General features: G+C 44.9%; 1 protein-coding gene across 1 annotated transcript in view; it reads right to left on the bottom strand.

Moving 5' to 3' along the window:
• Positions 1–9,028, bottom strand: part of LOC147100340 (A disintegrin and metalloproteinase with thrombospondin motifs 8-like) — a 32,402-nt gene extending 23,374 nt beyond the window's left edge. The window contains exons 1-2 of the mRNA XM_085967949.1: positions 7,725–9,028; positions 3,038–3,170 (exon numbers count right to left, since the gene is read on the bottom strand). Of these exons, the coding sequence (XP_085824075.1) occupies positions 3,038–3,170; positions 7,725–8,681 (1,090 nt within the window). The 5' untranslated portion in view covers positions 8,682–9,028. The remainder of the gene's footprint in view (positions 1–3,037; positions 3,171–7,724) is intronic.
• Positions 9,029–14,512: the final 5,484 nt, after the last annotated feature.

The following is a 14,512-nucleotide window of genomic DNA, read 5'->3' as shown; positions in this document are numbered from 1 at the left end:
TCTAAATTCAATTTGCATCACTTCACACCCAAATTACATTATACACCATTGTTTCCTGCAAAGTCAAAATTGCTTCACGTTGGTGCAAAATGTGTAATATAATGGGCTAATTGGAGAGCAGGACTGTGCAGAACCATTTACTGGTAAAACAAAAAAAATGATATCTCGTAAAATGTTTACGGTGTTCCAGATGTCTCCAGCGCCTTATGATCATGGAAGGTGGAATTGTGCCAAATTCTCTCGAGTACAAAACTGGCTCTTTGCCAAACCTTCTCTGAGCAAAGCAACAAAGAATTTTTAGCGTGTATAACTTTCAGTGGTGAAGTGTAACTAATCTTTTTTTAAATACATCATTTTTTAATTTGATTTAAAAAAAAATCACCTTTCTACTATTCAAAACAAAAGAGAAAGCTGAGAAAAAACAGGACTATTCCGAAGAGGTGAAGATAAAATGTTTGCAAGTATCTGACCCTCTAACAGTTAACAGATGACTAGCCATGCCATTTTCTAAGAGTGGGAGTATTGTGTCTCTATGGCAGTAATCAGGTTAGTGCTACTGTATGCCATACATTATTTATATTCTAAAGGTAAAATCAGAACAGTACTATGCCTATTTACAAGGATTCAAGCATCTACATGCAGAAACGCAAGTTAATCATCGCAGTGTCTCAATTTCTTAATTTCTATTGTATTCTGTTATGCTGCTGTCTTTCCCCCTTCCCTAGCCCACCATCGAATCTTTGCTCTACAAATTTGAGTGAAATCAAATAATATAATCTATGATCCTCTGTCCTGGGAACAAGCTGTCTGGTAATTCCTTGCATATGGGTAGAGGCAGGTGAAAGGACTAACAATTTCAACTTAAAAGATGTACAGAATTTGTTTTTTTAAACTTGCTGATCCTAACCAGACCAGACTGTACTATCTGCCAACACATTCCCTCATATCCTATCCTATCCCCATCTCGCTATTGCCCTTTGCACAGGCTCTTGTTGCCTGCTGCTGTACAAATACAACCGATATTAAAAATCAGACTCCTCTGTGCAGCCGCTGTTGCTTTAGAAGATTTCTTGATGTCCAAAACTTTAAGATATGAGAAATATTTGTTTTCCTATCCAAATGCTTTAAGCGTGAAGATCCTTCCCAGAAAATGTCTTTCTCCCCTTCTCCCGTCTACTCTCCAGATAAGCTGCATGTCGGAAGATAAACAATTCAAAAACAGTTTAGGATGCCAGAGAATCAGTCTTTCTGTTTTCTAACTGAACAAGTTGCAAGTTAGTTACACATGAGATAGATATGGATGGGGACGGCAATTCAGCTCAGGAAGAACCGACCGTTTCACCAAATGCAGCATTCTAATGGTGTCTTAAAATGATCCCAGGAGCTTTGCCTGCCTGACTCTACCTGAAAGCTCATCGACCTGTTGATCATTCCATGTATTGATCACTCTGTGCAAAGAACTTCCTGATAATCAGTTTGAAAATGGGTTTTATTTGTTAGTTTGAACCTTGTCCAACTGTCACAATTTAGCTATATTTTCTATAACATTTACTACCTTATATAATTTTTTAAGAGGTCCCCTCTCAGTCTCATGCTTTCAGGGGTGAAGAGCCCAATCTTTTGCAGTCTTTCCTCAGAACACAGATCTCTGATGCTAGGATTCAGTCTAAAGGTCTCTGGATCATCTCAAGTGCTTGAATCTCTGTCCAAAAACTGGACTCAAAAGGTCAAGATCCTGAGATCTACTCTATGCCATTTTTAAAGCAGATACTACTATTTTTAATCATTACATTTATACTGTCTTTTAAAGAGAGGTACTTGGCACTTTATGTTATCAGCTTCACCCTGCTGTAATCTAGTATATAGTCCCATGTATGACAGCTGAGTTGTGTCCAGTTCTGATACTAAACCTATCTCATGCATTGCTTTACGAGATAGTCAGTAATATTCTGGTTCCTCATATCTTGAGGTATAAGTCTTTGTACTTTAGCCTGTTTTGCTCAGTGCTGAATAAATTAAAAGCAGTACAAGAAGAAAGTAGAAAATTGTTACAAAGTACAAAGAAAATGAAACTGATTTTTCAACTCTGTACCTAGTTACATTCAGCCCTCTCAAGTCAGGTATAGTATAGCTTAGAAGTAACAAATCAAGTTCCCTGCTAGCTTAATTAATATACGGACCAGGAGCTCCCATGTTTCATTTCTAGTCTGTGCAAAGTAAGCTGATATTAGGCAGTGTTATGGCACTACAATTGGCCTGTATGCCTCTTGTACTGTTATGTAGGAAGACTCCAGGAGGTGAAGAGTAGGTCACCGAAAAAGCATAAAGATTGGGAGGGAGCGGATCATGGTAGAAACACAGAGAAATCTGGTGGGAGTGGGCTATTGAAAGAAGCATATGCTTTTGGACACATAGTGGAGCCTTGGACACATGGCAGCTCCTGGAAATTGGGGTTTCATTGGATGGTGCATTGGCACAGTTCAAATATAGGTAGTCAGCTGGCTGGATGGAGATTGGGAAGTACTTGGGGAGGGGGGCGTGGTGTATCTGGAGCCTTAAATGTCCAGAGGCCCAGATGAGTGCACCATGCTGTTTGACAGGAAACTTATTGAGCAACGTTTATAGGTAAAAAAAATATTTACTAATGTATGCATTATGCTGAATTTTACCTTTAACAGTATAAAATGGGGTAGATTAGAAACCGTCATGTGGTTTCTATATTACTTCTCTTTTTCTGGAAATGATTGGGCAAAAAAAATTGATAGACTGTGAGACTGGCTAAAATGTAAATATGGTGAAACATTTTGTGCAATATGATTGGTCATTTTTCTACTTTCATTATTCATCAATTAGAAAAAAAGCGCACAAATACTTAAACACTTAACCAATGAGGAAGAAAACGGACATACTCGATGGTCAAGAGGTATACAGTGGTTAAGACTTAGATGGCTGACAGAAGATTGCATTTGCGCACCTACATGGAATATACACATTCCAGATATACATTTAAGGGCATTGACTATAGCTGTCACTGTACCCAGTTCATGTGCTGTGGTGTAGGCTGCCTGAAGTCCATCATCCTCTATCACGGCACAGCTCCTACTTGAGTCACACATGGTCCCGGTGTCCGCCACCCCAAGGGTGTCACAGCTCTGATGGCCACAGATATCCTGTGAGGAAGGAAATGAGACAACTTCTCAAATATTCTCACTCCAAACTGAAAATGGTTAAAAAAAAAAGGCTATAGCTGCTTGAATCAAATTGTACGACTACATGAAATATATTTATAATGTTCACACCTGCCTCATTTCTTTCACAAAAGCATTAAACCAATTTTTGAATTAAAAAAAATGTTACAACAGACTTGTGAAAAAAATACCACATGACCAAAATTCTAAATCTCTCACTGGACTAGGAGGTCCATCCGTGGATCAAATCTAATGTTTGCATATATACAACCAGTAAATGACAGGAACAAATCTTTAATTCAAAGAAATTAACCTGTGGTACCAGCTGGGCGTACATGTAACTCATTGAATGATAATTCAATTCAGCCCATATGGAATAAACTCCATCTCTGCTGTCACACTCAGTTGTCCTCTCTTCCAAATCTGGATTTTTCATGGGTTGGCTCCCAGTCACAAATTCCTATAAAATGCGTTTGTATACAGAATAACGTCTACGTCCTTAAAAAGGACAACATTAAAATAAATCCCTCAGTGGATAAATTTAACATCCCTGAACTTTCAAAATAGAGAACACAAAGTAATGAATTAAATGTAATATTCTATCTGGTTTGCTGAAAAAAGTGCTCATCTAAAATACCTAGGGGGAAAAATTCAGTTGTTTGCACCTCCCGTTAGCGCCTTAAGAGGGCGCCAATTGGGGCGCAAAGCAACTAGCGCCCGGGCGCAGCGATGTTTGCGCCGCTCGCGAAATTAACTAGACATTTTGCGGCGGCGCTAAACACTACCGCCACGATCTCCTGTGCCGGCAGACTGTGACGTCAGTCGAGTGCGCAATGCCCCGGTAGCGACCCGGACCGGATATTGAGTGGCGCCCCCTGCCTTAGTGCCTGCCGCTAGCAACGACAGGTTGAGGGGAGCGTTATGCTGTCAGAAAGGGACTGGGGGAGCGCTATTTAAAGGCGACCGCTTCCTGCCTTTTTTTGTCGGTGACATTTTTGCACCACGCATTCTGAGAGAGAGAGAGAGAGAGACTTCTGGAGAGATTCAACGCTGTGTGAAGGAGTTTTGAGTACTGAGCAGCACTTTGCAGGTTTATTTTGATTTGCCCTTCCTTGCTTCGCCAGCGCTCTGAGGTAATACTTCGCTCCTCGGTGTTTGCACCTTAAGACAGGTCTGAAGTGCCTGATTTAGCGCTCCAATCACCTCCAGGGGCGATAAAAGCCAAGTTTGCTGTCGGAGGTGATAATTAGCGCCAGGCGCTAAACTTTGCGCACGGCCGATAACGGCGCCCCAAATGGGGCGATACCAAATTTTTCCCCCCTAATTTCTAATGAACGGAACTGAAACTCTTCAAATGTTTTATTGAAATGATGAGGACATTCAAGCTATTAAACACTTTCCTCTGGCCTCATATTTTAGTTTTCTGTCCCCCCCCCCACCCCCAATCAGCATTAAACTTTTTGCATCAGTCACTGTAGTTTAAATGAAATAAATCTCCTAACATTTGGAAAATAGCTGCAGAAATGACTTTACTGGTTTGCGTCATGTGGTAAGAGTTTGTAATGAAGAGCCACTGTAATGGGATCACCTATTGGGGAAAAAAATAACTGGCATTTGAAGGTTTTTAATGTTTGTTTTACAGTAGCACAATTAACTTTCTATTAGTTAAGAAAAGACTATTTGAAGAAGAGAAGATTTGGGTGTTTATATTAATCCATTAACATGAACACAAATGTATGCCCAAGTCAGCTTAGAAAAGAAGTTTGCAGATTTTCTGATTGAATTACTGGCTCAGTCCCATCATTTAGTGCCAGGTGTTAGGTTTACTATTTTTATAGAACCCTTCTGGTACAGAAAACAGAAGCACGTCCGCCTGCTCAGTAACTCCCATTTCAACTCTTCCCAAAGGACATACTCCTGCACTGCAGCGCCTAAGGAGAAATGTTTACACAACTTTACGAGCAGCAGTTTACAGCAGCTGCCAACACTCGAGTGATCTGATTGCCGAAACCTTGCCTAAACAGTTTAAAGACCAGGTAGAGTTTCTGCACAGAAAGCTTTACCCGTCCAGTACCGCAACCTAGACTTAAGACTTCACACTGGCGTAAAGCGAAAGGGCTTGTCATTTCTAATATTTTCACAAGGACAGAAATAGTCCCTCTCTCGTGCCTAAGCAGTGAGATAAGATAATTATATCCAGAAACCATGTGCTGGGTTATTAGAGCTATCCTTGCCACTGCAGTTATTAACATCTCATTGGCTGTAAGTTGTATTAATAAACTTGTCAAATCATAGCTTAGAAATGGACTGGACTGGTTGGGCCGAATGGCCTGTTTCTGTGCTGTATATCCGATGCAAAATAAATGTCATAGTTTTCTATAATATCACAGGCGTGAAAAATAGCTCCATAGTTTCCAGACTAGGTCTGTGATGGTACAGTCTGACTGTACATTCCGTTGCCCCTTCCCTAAACCCGACTGTTAAACCAAACCCTGCTTCACTTGCCCATTTCTTGGGGCGGTTAATACTGACCTGTAATTCACCTTCTGTGGGTTTCCCATTTAACCATAGTGAATGGGGGGGGGGGGGGGGGAGAGAGTAAGAGGCAGGACTCCACCAGTCCACCAGTTAGTTCGCTGTCTCCGAGATTGTTCTATGTCCCACCCCTCATTTGCGATTAGCACAGAGCCGAGAGCAACAGGAGCCGGCAGCTGAGTGCGGAAGGAAACATCTCGGTTACAAGTATTGTACCGGAGCTGGTCAGACACATCACTCACTGGTCAGTAACAGGGCTATAAATATTAACGTCCTCCTTGCTTCATTAGCACACTGCATGCCATGTGTTATTACCTGCCGAACAGGATACCCGGTGCTCAAAGATTAATCATTTATTTGAGCACAACACACACAAAGACAGACACACAGACTGGTGGTGCTGAGGACATGGGGATGGGGAGGTAACTGCCTGGGACATGTAACATTATTACAGCTGCAATTTCTTCTCCAAATGACCCTTTTGTGTCAATTCCACGCGAACAACTCTTGTCTGTCGGTCGGTGAATTTCCCCTCCCTCTGCCGGAGCCGCTGTGAACTCCCTGTACAGATCCGGGTGGCGGAAACTTGGTGAGCTGACCCCCCTCCCCCCGCTTTAGGAGAGCGATCCCACCGCCGGAGCAAGGGGGCGGGGATTTGCAGCCTCCCTGTAAAGGAGCAGGTAAAGCCCCAGCCAGCAGCAGGGGGCGGGGGCGGAAACATATTGCAGTCAGTGTGGGGACCGACTCCAGCACCATTGACATGAACCCAGCACTCGCCCATCACCGCGGTTACTTGCAATCCCACAGATTATGGATAATCTTTGAGGATTTCTTTGGTAGCGACACAAAGATTTCAATTTCGCTGCACACAGCGACAATTCTCAAAAAGAGAAGCCAGTTCAAATGTGTTTGCCTATGGTTTACAATTGCCACTCTCTCTCTCTCTCTCCCTTCCTCATCACGAAATCGCATCTGAAGATTCCTTACCCCCATCCCAAACATTCCCCCCCCCCCCGCCTGGTTGTTTCTCTGGCCCAGAGCGGTCCCACCCACCCACGTGTCCTTCCAAACAGGCGCCCTGTGCAGTCCCACCACCAGAAACAACTGATCCAGTCAATGACATCCCGGGAACACCGAACGGCCGGGGAGTGTCAGTTTCACCTTCCCACCTGATAAACGGCACTTGACTAGCATTGACCGGTGAACATTTAGCTGTCTGCCCGGGAGTGTTCGGAATAGATCACTTGTCTGAATCACTGACAAGTCCACCCCGGCGCAATGGGAGTTACACTGACCGATATTCACTGGATTGGTTCAAATTCAAGATGATTGCGCTCTGAACATTTCCCCAAATCCGTTCGTTAGCCGGGTCGATGCTATCAGCCAGCGGGTAAAAGCTTGCCTTGGAGTCAGGTCCCATCCCGCATCTCCCTCTTGAACCAGGGTTCGTGGGATTAGCTGGAACAGGGTTCGTGGGATTAGCTGGAACTGGCCGCGTTTACACTGTCGGTGTGAAGTGGTTTGGGGACACGGTGTCAGTGTAGCTCAGAATATGAAGTGTACTGAAGATCCTGAGGCTGTGTGACCAACTCCCCGCCCTGCAAGAGTCGGTGTCACACCGGTTTGACTCCCCAGTATAAATCTGGTGGCGATTTAATAGGGGGTGGTTCAAAATTATGAAGGGTTTTGACGGAGTAGATCGGGAGAGATGTTCCCACTGGCGGGAAGGTCGGCAACCAGAGGACACAGATTGGCAAAAAAGCCCAGGAGGGAAATGTTAAGCAGCGAGTTGTTATAATCTGGAATTAATTGAAAGGGTGGTGGAAACTGATTCAATGGTAACTTTCAAAATGGGATTGAAAAGGGAAACAGATTTGCTGGGCTCTGGGAGTGTGGGGATTCTTGGATCGCTCTTACAAAGAGCCAGCTCAGGCACGGTGGGCCGAAGGGCCGCCCCCCTCCTGCGCCGCATGGGTTCTCCTTCCTTCAGCCATACCTTACCTGGCGGGTGAACAAGACGGCGGTGTCGAAGTGCTCGGGGTGCCGGTCGCTCGGGTGGTTGTAATCCAGCTGCCAGTTACAGAAGTTGCGCAGAGTCAGGCCGGCGTTGCTGGAGACGGCCGGCCCCTCGCCCTCCTCCTCCACCAGCAAGACCTTCACCACCACCACGTTGACCAGGTTCCTGATGCTGGGGTCCTTGTAGAGCCGCGCTACCACCGCCAACAGGGTGAGCAGGTAGTGCTGCAAGCCGGCTCCGTGGAACCTCGCCATGGACTCGTCGGCCACCAGCATAGTCTCGATGTAACGCGCCTCGGACACGAATCTCTTGCTTCTGGGCTGGTGGACCTGCCCTTGGCTGCTGCTGTTGTCCATCTCCTCCTGCTGCCCGCTCAGGATCTCGCTGCTGGGTTTGAAGAAGTTGGGGTGGTCGGGCGCACGTTGGCATCTCTCTGCTTCTCCATGCGCCGCTCTCTGGTCGATCCTCCTCCGGATCAGGTGAGGCCGGATCGGGCTCTCCCCGGGACTCACCGGCTCGATCAGGTACTCCTCGCCGTCCGTGTAGAAAGCGCCCTGGATCCCCCGGCACAGACTGACGGCCACCATCGAGCCGGGGCTGGAGTTGACCTCTCCCGAATAGAAACACCTCCTTAGGTCGGTGTCCCCCTGGGCTTGACCAGCCCGGGCTCGGCCAACGCGTTGGACGGTGAAAGCCGGCGCCAGGAAACTGGAATCGGGGACCAGCCTGAGGATAAAATCTCTGCCGAAAGCCCCGAGCTGGAAGATCAGCAGCTCCGCTTGGAGCTCAGGTGCGCCTGGCGTCTCCAGGCGCCCCGCTCTGCTCTGCAATCTGATGGGAGTCACCTCGGCCACACAGGCATCGAGAGCCCCCAGAGCCCCCGAACCACCCGCGAGCAGGGCTGAAACTGTGCTGAGCAGCAAGGGGATCCTGCACAACATCTCGCTCCGCTTTTTTCAAATTAAAATCGAATAAAACAATTTAATAAGAAATACAAATATGTATTTTTTTGTTGTGGCTAGGATAGAGTCTCTCGCTGCTCCAGAAGATCCTATCAGTCTCCAAGCAGCTCCTGATAATTCACCCAGTTGGTGTAACGAGTCTCCCTTATTTGCAGCAGGTCTTTGCTTGGGGGTCAATGCCCTGCAGTGACTGGGATCTCCCGCGGCTGCAGCACCAGTGAGCGGCTGGAAAGCGACCGTCTTTTATACACTTCTCAGCCGCCTCCATTGACATAAGCGCTTTTATTTTTACTCGACCCCCCTCGCTTTGATCACTTTCGCGATCCGGCTTTTACCCTCCCCACACTTGGAAAGTTGCACTGAAACTTTGCTGCGAACTTTCCGCCAATCAGCGGCCGGCTCGCCACGCCCCCCCCCCACCCTCCCTCCCTCTCTCTCTTTAACCCTTCCACCGCTCCAGGGAATCAGAAGAGAAAGGACCGAGTTCCCCATTTCCCTCAGCGCCCAGCACACCAAGTTTAAAACACACAGCCCAATAAATATGGAAACGGTCAATGCCGGAAACGCTCAGCGGGTTGACCGCAATCTCACAGCGCACAAGGAGGCCATTCGGCCCACCCTGCCTGTGCCAGCTCTTTGAGAAAGCGCCCCCATCAGTCCCACCCGCCCCGCATCTTTCTCCATAGTCATCTGTGGAGATAGGGGGGGGACTCGATCAGATCGAACCCTCTTCTTCAGAACTGGAACTGCTTGGAGCATTGGGCCTGATCTGTCAGAGTGCTGGCAATTCAATACATCCATTGAAAGAAAGACTTGCATTTATATAGCGCCTTTCACGACCCAAAACGCTTTACAGCCACAGAAGTACTTTTGAAGTGTAGTCACTGTTGTAACGTGGGAAACAGTCAACACATTTCAATTCTACCGCTTTAATATGGCAATCAGAATATAAAACAGTCGAGAATTCTGCTGTGTGTGTCACTGAGAGGGGAAAGGGGGCTCCCGGTTCTGAGCTACACTGACCTGTCAACTCAGAGTGTCTTTATTAAGATCAGGTGTAGATTGAGACATTTCCTCTTCGTTTAGTTTGATGCTGATATCATTTCCTGACACTAACCAGTGAAAGACACACAGGCTCGCATGGCATACAGCGCCTGCTCAGCGCGCTTCCCTCTCTTTCAAATTACTTCAAGATGGGAGGGACAACCTTGTTATTTTGAGAGCCCCGACCAGAACGGCTCCACTGCCGGCAGACTGGTTCAATTTGTGGAAGCCAAGCTCCGTGTCGGTCAGTCTACTGAAACCTAATCGGCTGCAGGCGAACTTTCTTCTGGGCCGGCGATGCGCTGTAAATCTCTCCAGCGGCTGCATTGATCAAAGCGAGCACCGAGTCAGGAGCTTCACAGAGACGGGACTTGGGTATTTGGTGCCTCTCACCTGCCAACTTTCACTTTAAAAGAAAGAAATCAAGTTGCTTTATGAATGAAATCTCCTCGACGCCGACTCCCAGTTTGCTCTATATTTCTGTTTTTACTTTGTGCCTCCAGTGTTTACTATTATATATACCTGCCCATTGCTCGCCACCTCTTTCACACAAATTCCCACTAGAACTTGACTTTCGCGAAAGAAGAGTTCTGCAATTTGCCACAGGGTGGCACTATTGTCTAAGAATTCTGCAATATCTATAATTTATTATGATTTCGTTATAATAATTGCAAAGTGTTTTAAATAAATAATTGCATAGAGCCTCATAGCACAGTATATATATTTTAATATAATTTTTTGACAGACAGTTGCAAATAGATTAAAAATGCTGCTTTTGTAGATTCTGAAGGTAAACCCAGGCTGCTGTCAATAACTATAAGAGGAAATGAGTTGTTTCACGCGCAGAAATAAATATGAGCAATATGCTTACTGCATAATAATTTGCAGTCTATTATTATAGTATGAATTTTCTGTTTCGTTGAAAGATGTTGATCATTTAAGATACAAAACTTATACAGATAGACTATGTTACACCTCCAGCTCATACCGCCAGATGGCAGTGTTGGTCTAATCTTGCAAAAAAATAACACAACATAGGAGCAGGTATAGGACGTTCAGCCCCTGGAGACTATTCAATTAGATCATGGCCGATCTGTACCTCAGCTTTACCCATCTTTGCTCCATATCACTCGATGCCCTTACCTAACAAAAACTCTATCGATCTCAGTCTTGAAAATTTCGATTGACCCAGCACCACCGCCTTTTGGGGGAGTGAGTTCCCAATTTCCACTACCCTTTTTGTGTGGAAAAAGTGCTTCGTGATTGCATTCCTAAATGGCCTGGCTCTCGTTTTAAGATTATGCCCTCTTGATCTGGGTTCTCCCCCCCAGAGGCAATAGTTTATCCATATCTACCCAATCCAATCCCGTTACCATTTTAAATACCCCAATTAGATCACCTCTCAACCGTCTAAACTCAATGGAATTTTAAAAAAAGTTTATGCAACCTGTTCTCATAATTTAACCCTTTAAACTCTGGTATTATTCTGACGAATCTGCGCTATATCCCTTTCAGGGCCAATATATCTTTCCTAAAGCTGGGTGCCTAAAACTAAATGCAGTACTCCAGATGGGAGTCTGACCCAGGCTCTGTACAAATTAAGGATCACATCCTCCCTTTTAAATTCCTGCCCCCTTGAGCTAATGGCCAACATTTCATTAGCATTTTTAATTACTTATTTGCACAGGTGCACATATCTAATTTAAAGCTTCAAATGTGCCATTGCTGTATTTATAATTTATTAAATCTATGTAATGTCATATTTGTTTTTTTTAATATCGTCAAAGAGGTTGCTCAAATAAATTATTTATTTCCAACATCGTGTTCTTGCTTTTGACTAATTTACTTAAACTATCCACCAGGTGGCAGCATATTTGTTTTTTGTCGGGGAATTACTTTTTCCAGCCAATTGGCCTGTAGGTTCACCAGTTTAAATAAATAGAAAGAGCACCAAGTGTATAAAAAAATCATGATATATAATTTGTACTTAAGCTTCAGTAAATTAAGAAAACATAAAGCCTGGAAGGATGTATAATTGAATAGATTCCGAGAAGGATAGATATTTTCTCAGCCAGTCACACCTTTAAGAGTAAGCATTCTCCAAGAAGAGATTGATTCTGTGGGGAATCCTGTGTTTTGCACCATTCTGTTACATTTTTCCAAGATAATCTCCGTATGAATTGCACTGCAGATAAATTATGAGGTCGCAAAGTTTAAATTGCAAATAAACACATATATCTGAGATTTGTACATAAGATAATCATTCCTGGTAGCTGACTATCGCTGATAAAAGAACAGCATTTGGGTGCAAATGGACTGATTCACTCATGAAGAATTTCAATTCATTTAGTTAATGTCCATCAGCTGTGAAGACAGTTCATTGTAATGGTGCGTTCTGACCTCCAAGGTTGCCTTGAAACAAGAACAGCGGCTCCTGACTGTAAAGAAAAGGGGCAAATGTTAGTATTCTCAGTACCGAGGGACAGTGTCTGTTACACTGATTACCCCAGTATTTAATCCACGCTACCTAATGGTGCCCATCATCAGAAACACTGTTCATACTATTACAGGTCGTGTCAGCCCAGTGGTAGCAGCCTCGCTTATGAGGCAGGAAGTTGTGGGTTCAAGTCCCACTCCAGAGACTTGAGCACACAACCCAGGCTGACACTCCAGCGCAGTACTGAGGGAGTGCTGCACTGTCGGAGGTGCCGTCATTCGGATGAAATGTTAGACCGAGGCCCCGTCTGCTCTCTCAGGTGGATGTAAAAGATCCCGTGGCAATATTCGAACAAAAGCAGCAGAGTTCCCTGCCCCTGTGTTTCCTTTAAGCCGTGCAGCTCTCAGGACCTTACTCACAGCTGGCACTTCTCCTCGTATTTTGGCTGCACTTCAGTCCCACGCTCCTGATCTTTGGTCACCCGGTGTGGAGGGGAGCGAGCAGATCGGAGGAACCCTCATAGGACTGCTCCTGGGCCTGGCCAAAATGGCCATTAACTGGTCCAGGCAGCGGGCGGTCGAGGGGGTCATTCGGCCCGACTGCCTGCCTCTCTTCCGCGGCCATGTTCGCGCCCGGGTGGCCCAGGAGTTGGAGCACGCAGTGTCGGCCGGCACGCTTGAGGCCTTCCGTGACCGGTGGGCGCGGCAGAGACTGGAGTGCATCATTACCCCGGCCAATCAAATTTTAATTTAAGTTGTTAAGTTTTATTTAAAGTTTTATTAAGTTATAGATTATTTGGTTAACCACACAAAATCAGAAGAGTACACACAGCTGGCTCGCTGGCTTTTCAATGCGAGAAACCGTGCATGCAAGGCATTTTGAATGGACCGCGCATCCCTTTAAAGGGGCTGTGCACCTACAAAATAAATAAGAGGGGACAATGTTCAGATAAATATTGTCCCCAGGACATCGGGGTGGGGACAATGTTCCCCACCCCGATGTCCTGGGGACAATATTTATCCCTCAACCAACACCATTAAAATAAATTATCTGATCATCTATCTCATTGCTGTTTGTGGGAATCTTGCTGTACACAAATTGGTTGCCACATTTCCTACATTACAACGGTGACTACTCTTCAAAAGTACTTAATTGGTTGTAAATTCGTATGTTCGTAAAGCGTTTTAGGATATCTTGAAGTGGTAAAAGATGCTATATAAATGCAATTTCTCTCTTTTACAGGTCAATACCCCCTCTTAGTCTTCAGCCTGGTGACGGTGAATGTGGGACAGGGCTGCTTTTTCCCCAGGTCCACCTCAAGCCACATTCTGACATGAGTGAGCACAGATCTGCTCTTGAATTCTGCACTGGGCAGATCTGTTGTTTCTACTGATAATTGCTGACCAGTTGTGGGAAATTCAGCGCTCTGTATGTGTTCACTCCCCGTTATTAACAGGTGGCCAAGGTGATACTATTTGTAGTTCACTGCTATCATGGATATGAAAGGTTTTACCTTTTCTCTTTCCTACATTACAACAGTGACTACACTTCAAAAATACTTCACTGGCTGTAAAGTAAAGCGATTTGGGATGCCCTGAGCTATAGAAATGCAAGTCTTTCTTTTTTCTTTGAATCAAGGATTACCTTGCCTCTAAAAAGAACAATGGTCCAGAAATCATGTAAGGGTGAAATTATTCTATTAGCATAAACACGAATGCTTATTTCTCTGTAATTAATGGACCACTAATGAAATCACATTTCCGAAATTGTATTTCAAAGCCCTAAATTTCTATAATTTCATTACTGGATCATCAATTACAGACAAAAGCAGATGTTCTGTTTAAAAAAAAAAATTAAAATAGGGCTTTCACCCCAGTGTCATGTTTGGCAGTATGAAGTGATGGGACAGTTTCAATCCCACCAACTCCTCTCAGTTTCCAATCACAGTTGTGCTGCTGTGGGAGGCATGACATGGAAACCAGGCTGGAAGAGGCCGAACAGAGTGATGTATGCAGAGCATCCATCCTTAATCCATCCTTAAATCTCAGGCAATATTGAACATTCACACGTATTGAAGTACTGTGATTTGCTCTGAGATGCTGATACAATAAGAGGTGGCTGAAGACAGACCTGCCACACATGGCAAGTCTCTAGCTGGCGCCCTGTTGCTCTGAAAGGTTGGCATTTCTACCCAGTAGGGGGAGTTACAAACAATCTTTTTGTACATTGCTCATGGGGGAGAGTTACTTGAGATTGAATGTACTTCCCTCAGAGAACTGTTCTGATGTGATGAATGTCATGCAGCGACATTTAATGGGAAAGATAAACA

Source organism: Somniosus microcephalus, chromosome 26 (assembly GCF_052327205.1).
Source record: "Somniosus microcephalus isolate GS21.2 chromosome 26, FLI_Smic_1.0, whole genome shotgun sequence".
NCBI classification, from domain to species: domain Eukaryota; kingdom Metazoa; phylum Chordata; class Chondrichthyes; order Squaliformes; family Somniosidae; genus Somniosus; species Somniosus microcephalus.
This window is presented reverse-complemented; position numbering and strand designations above follow the sequence as displayed.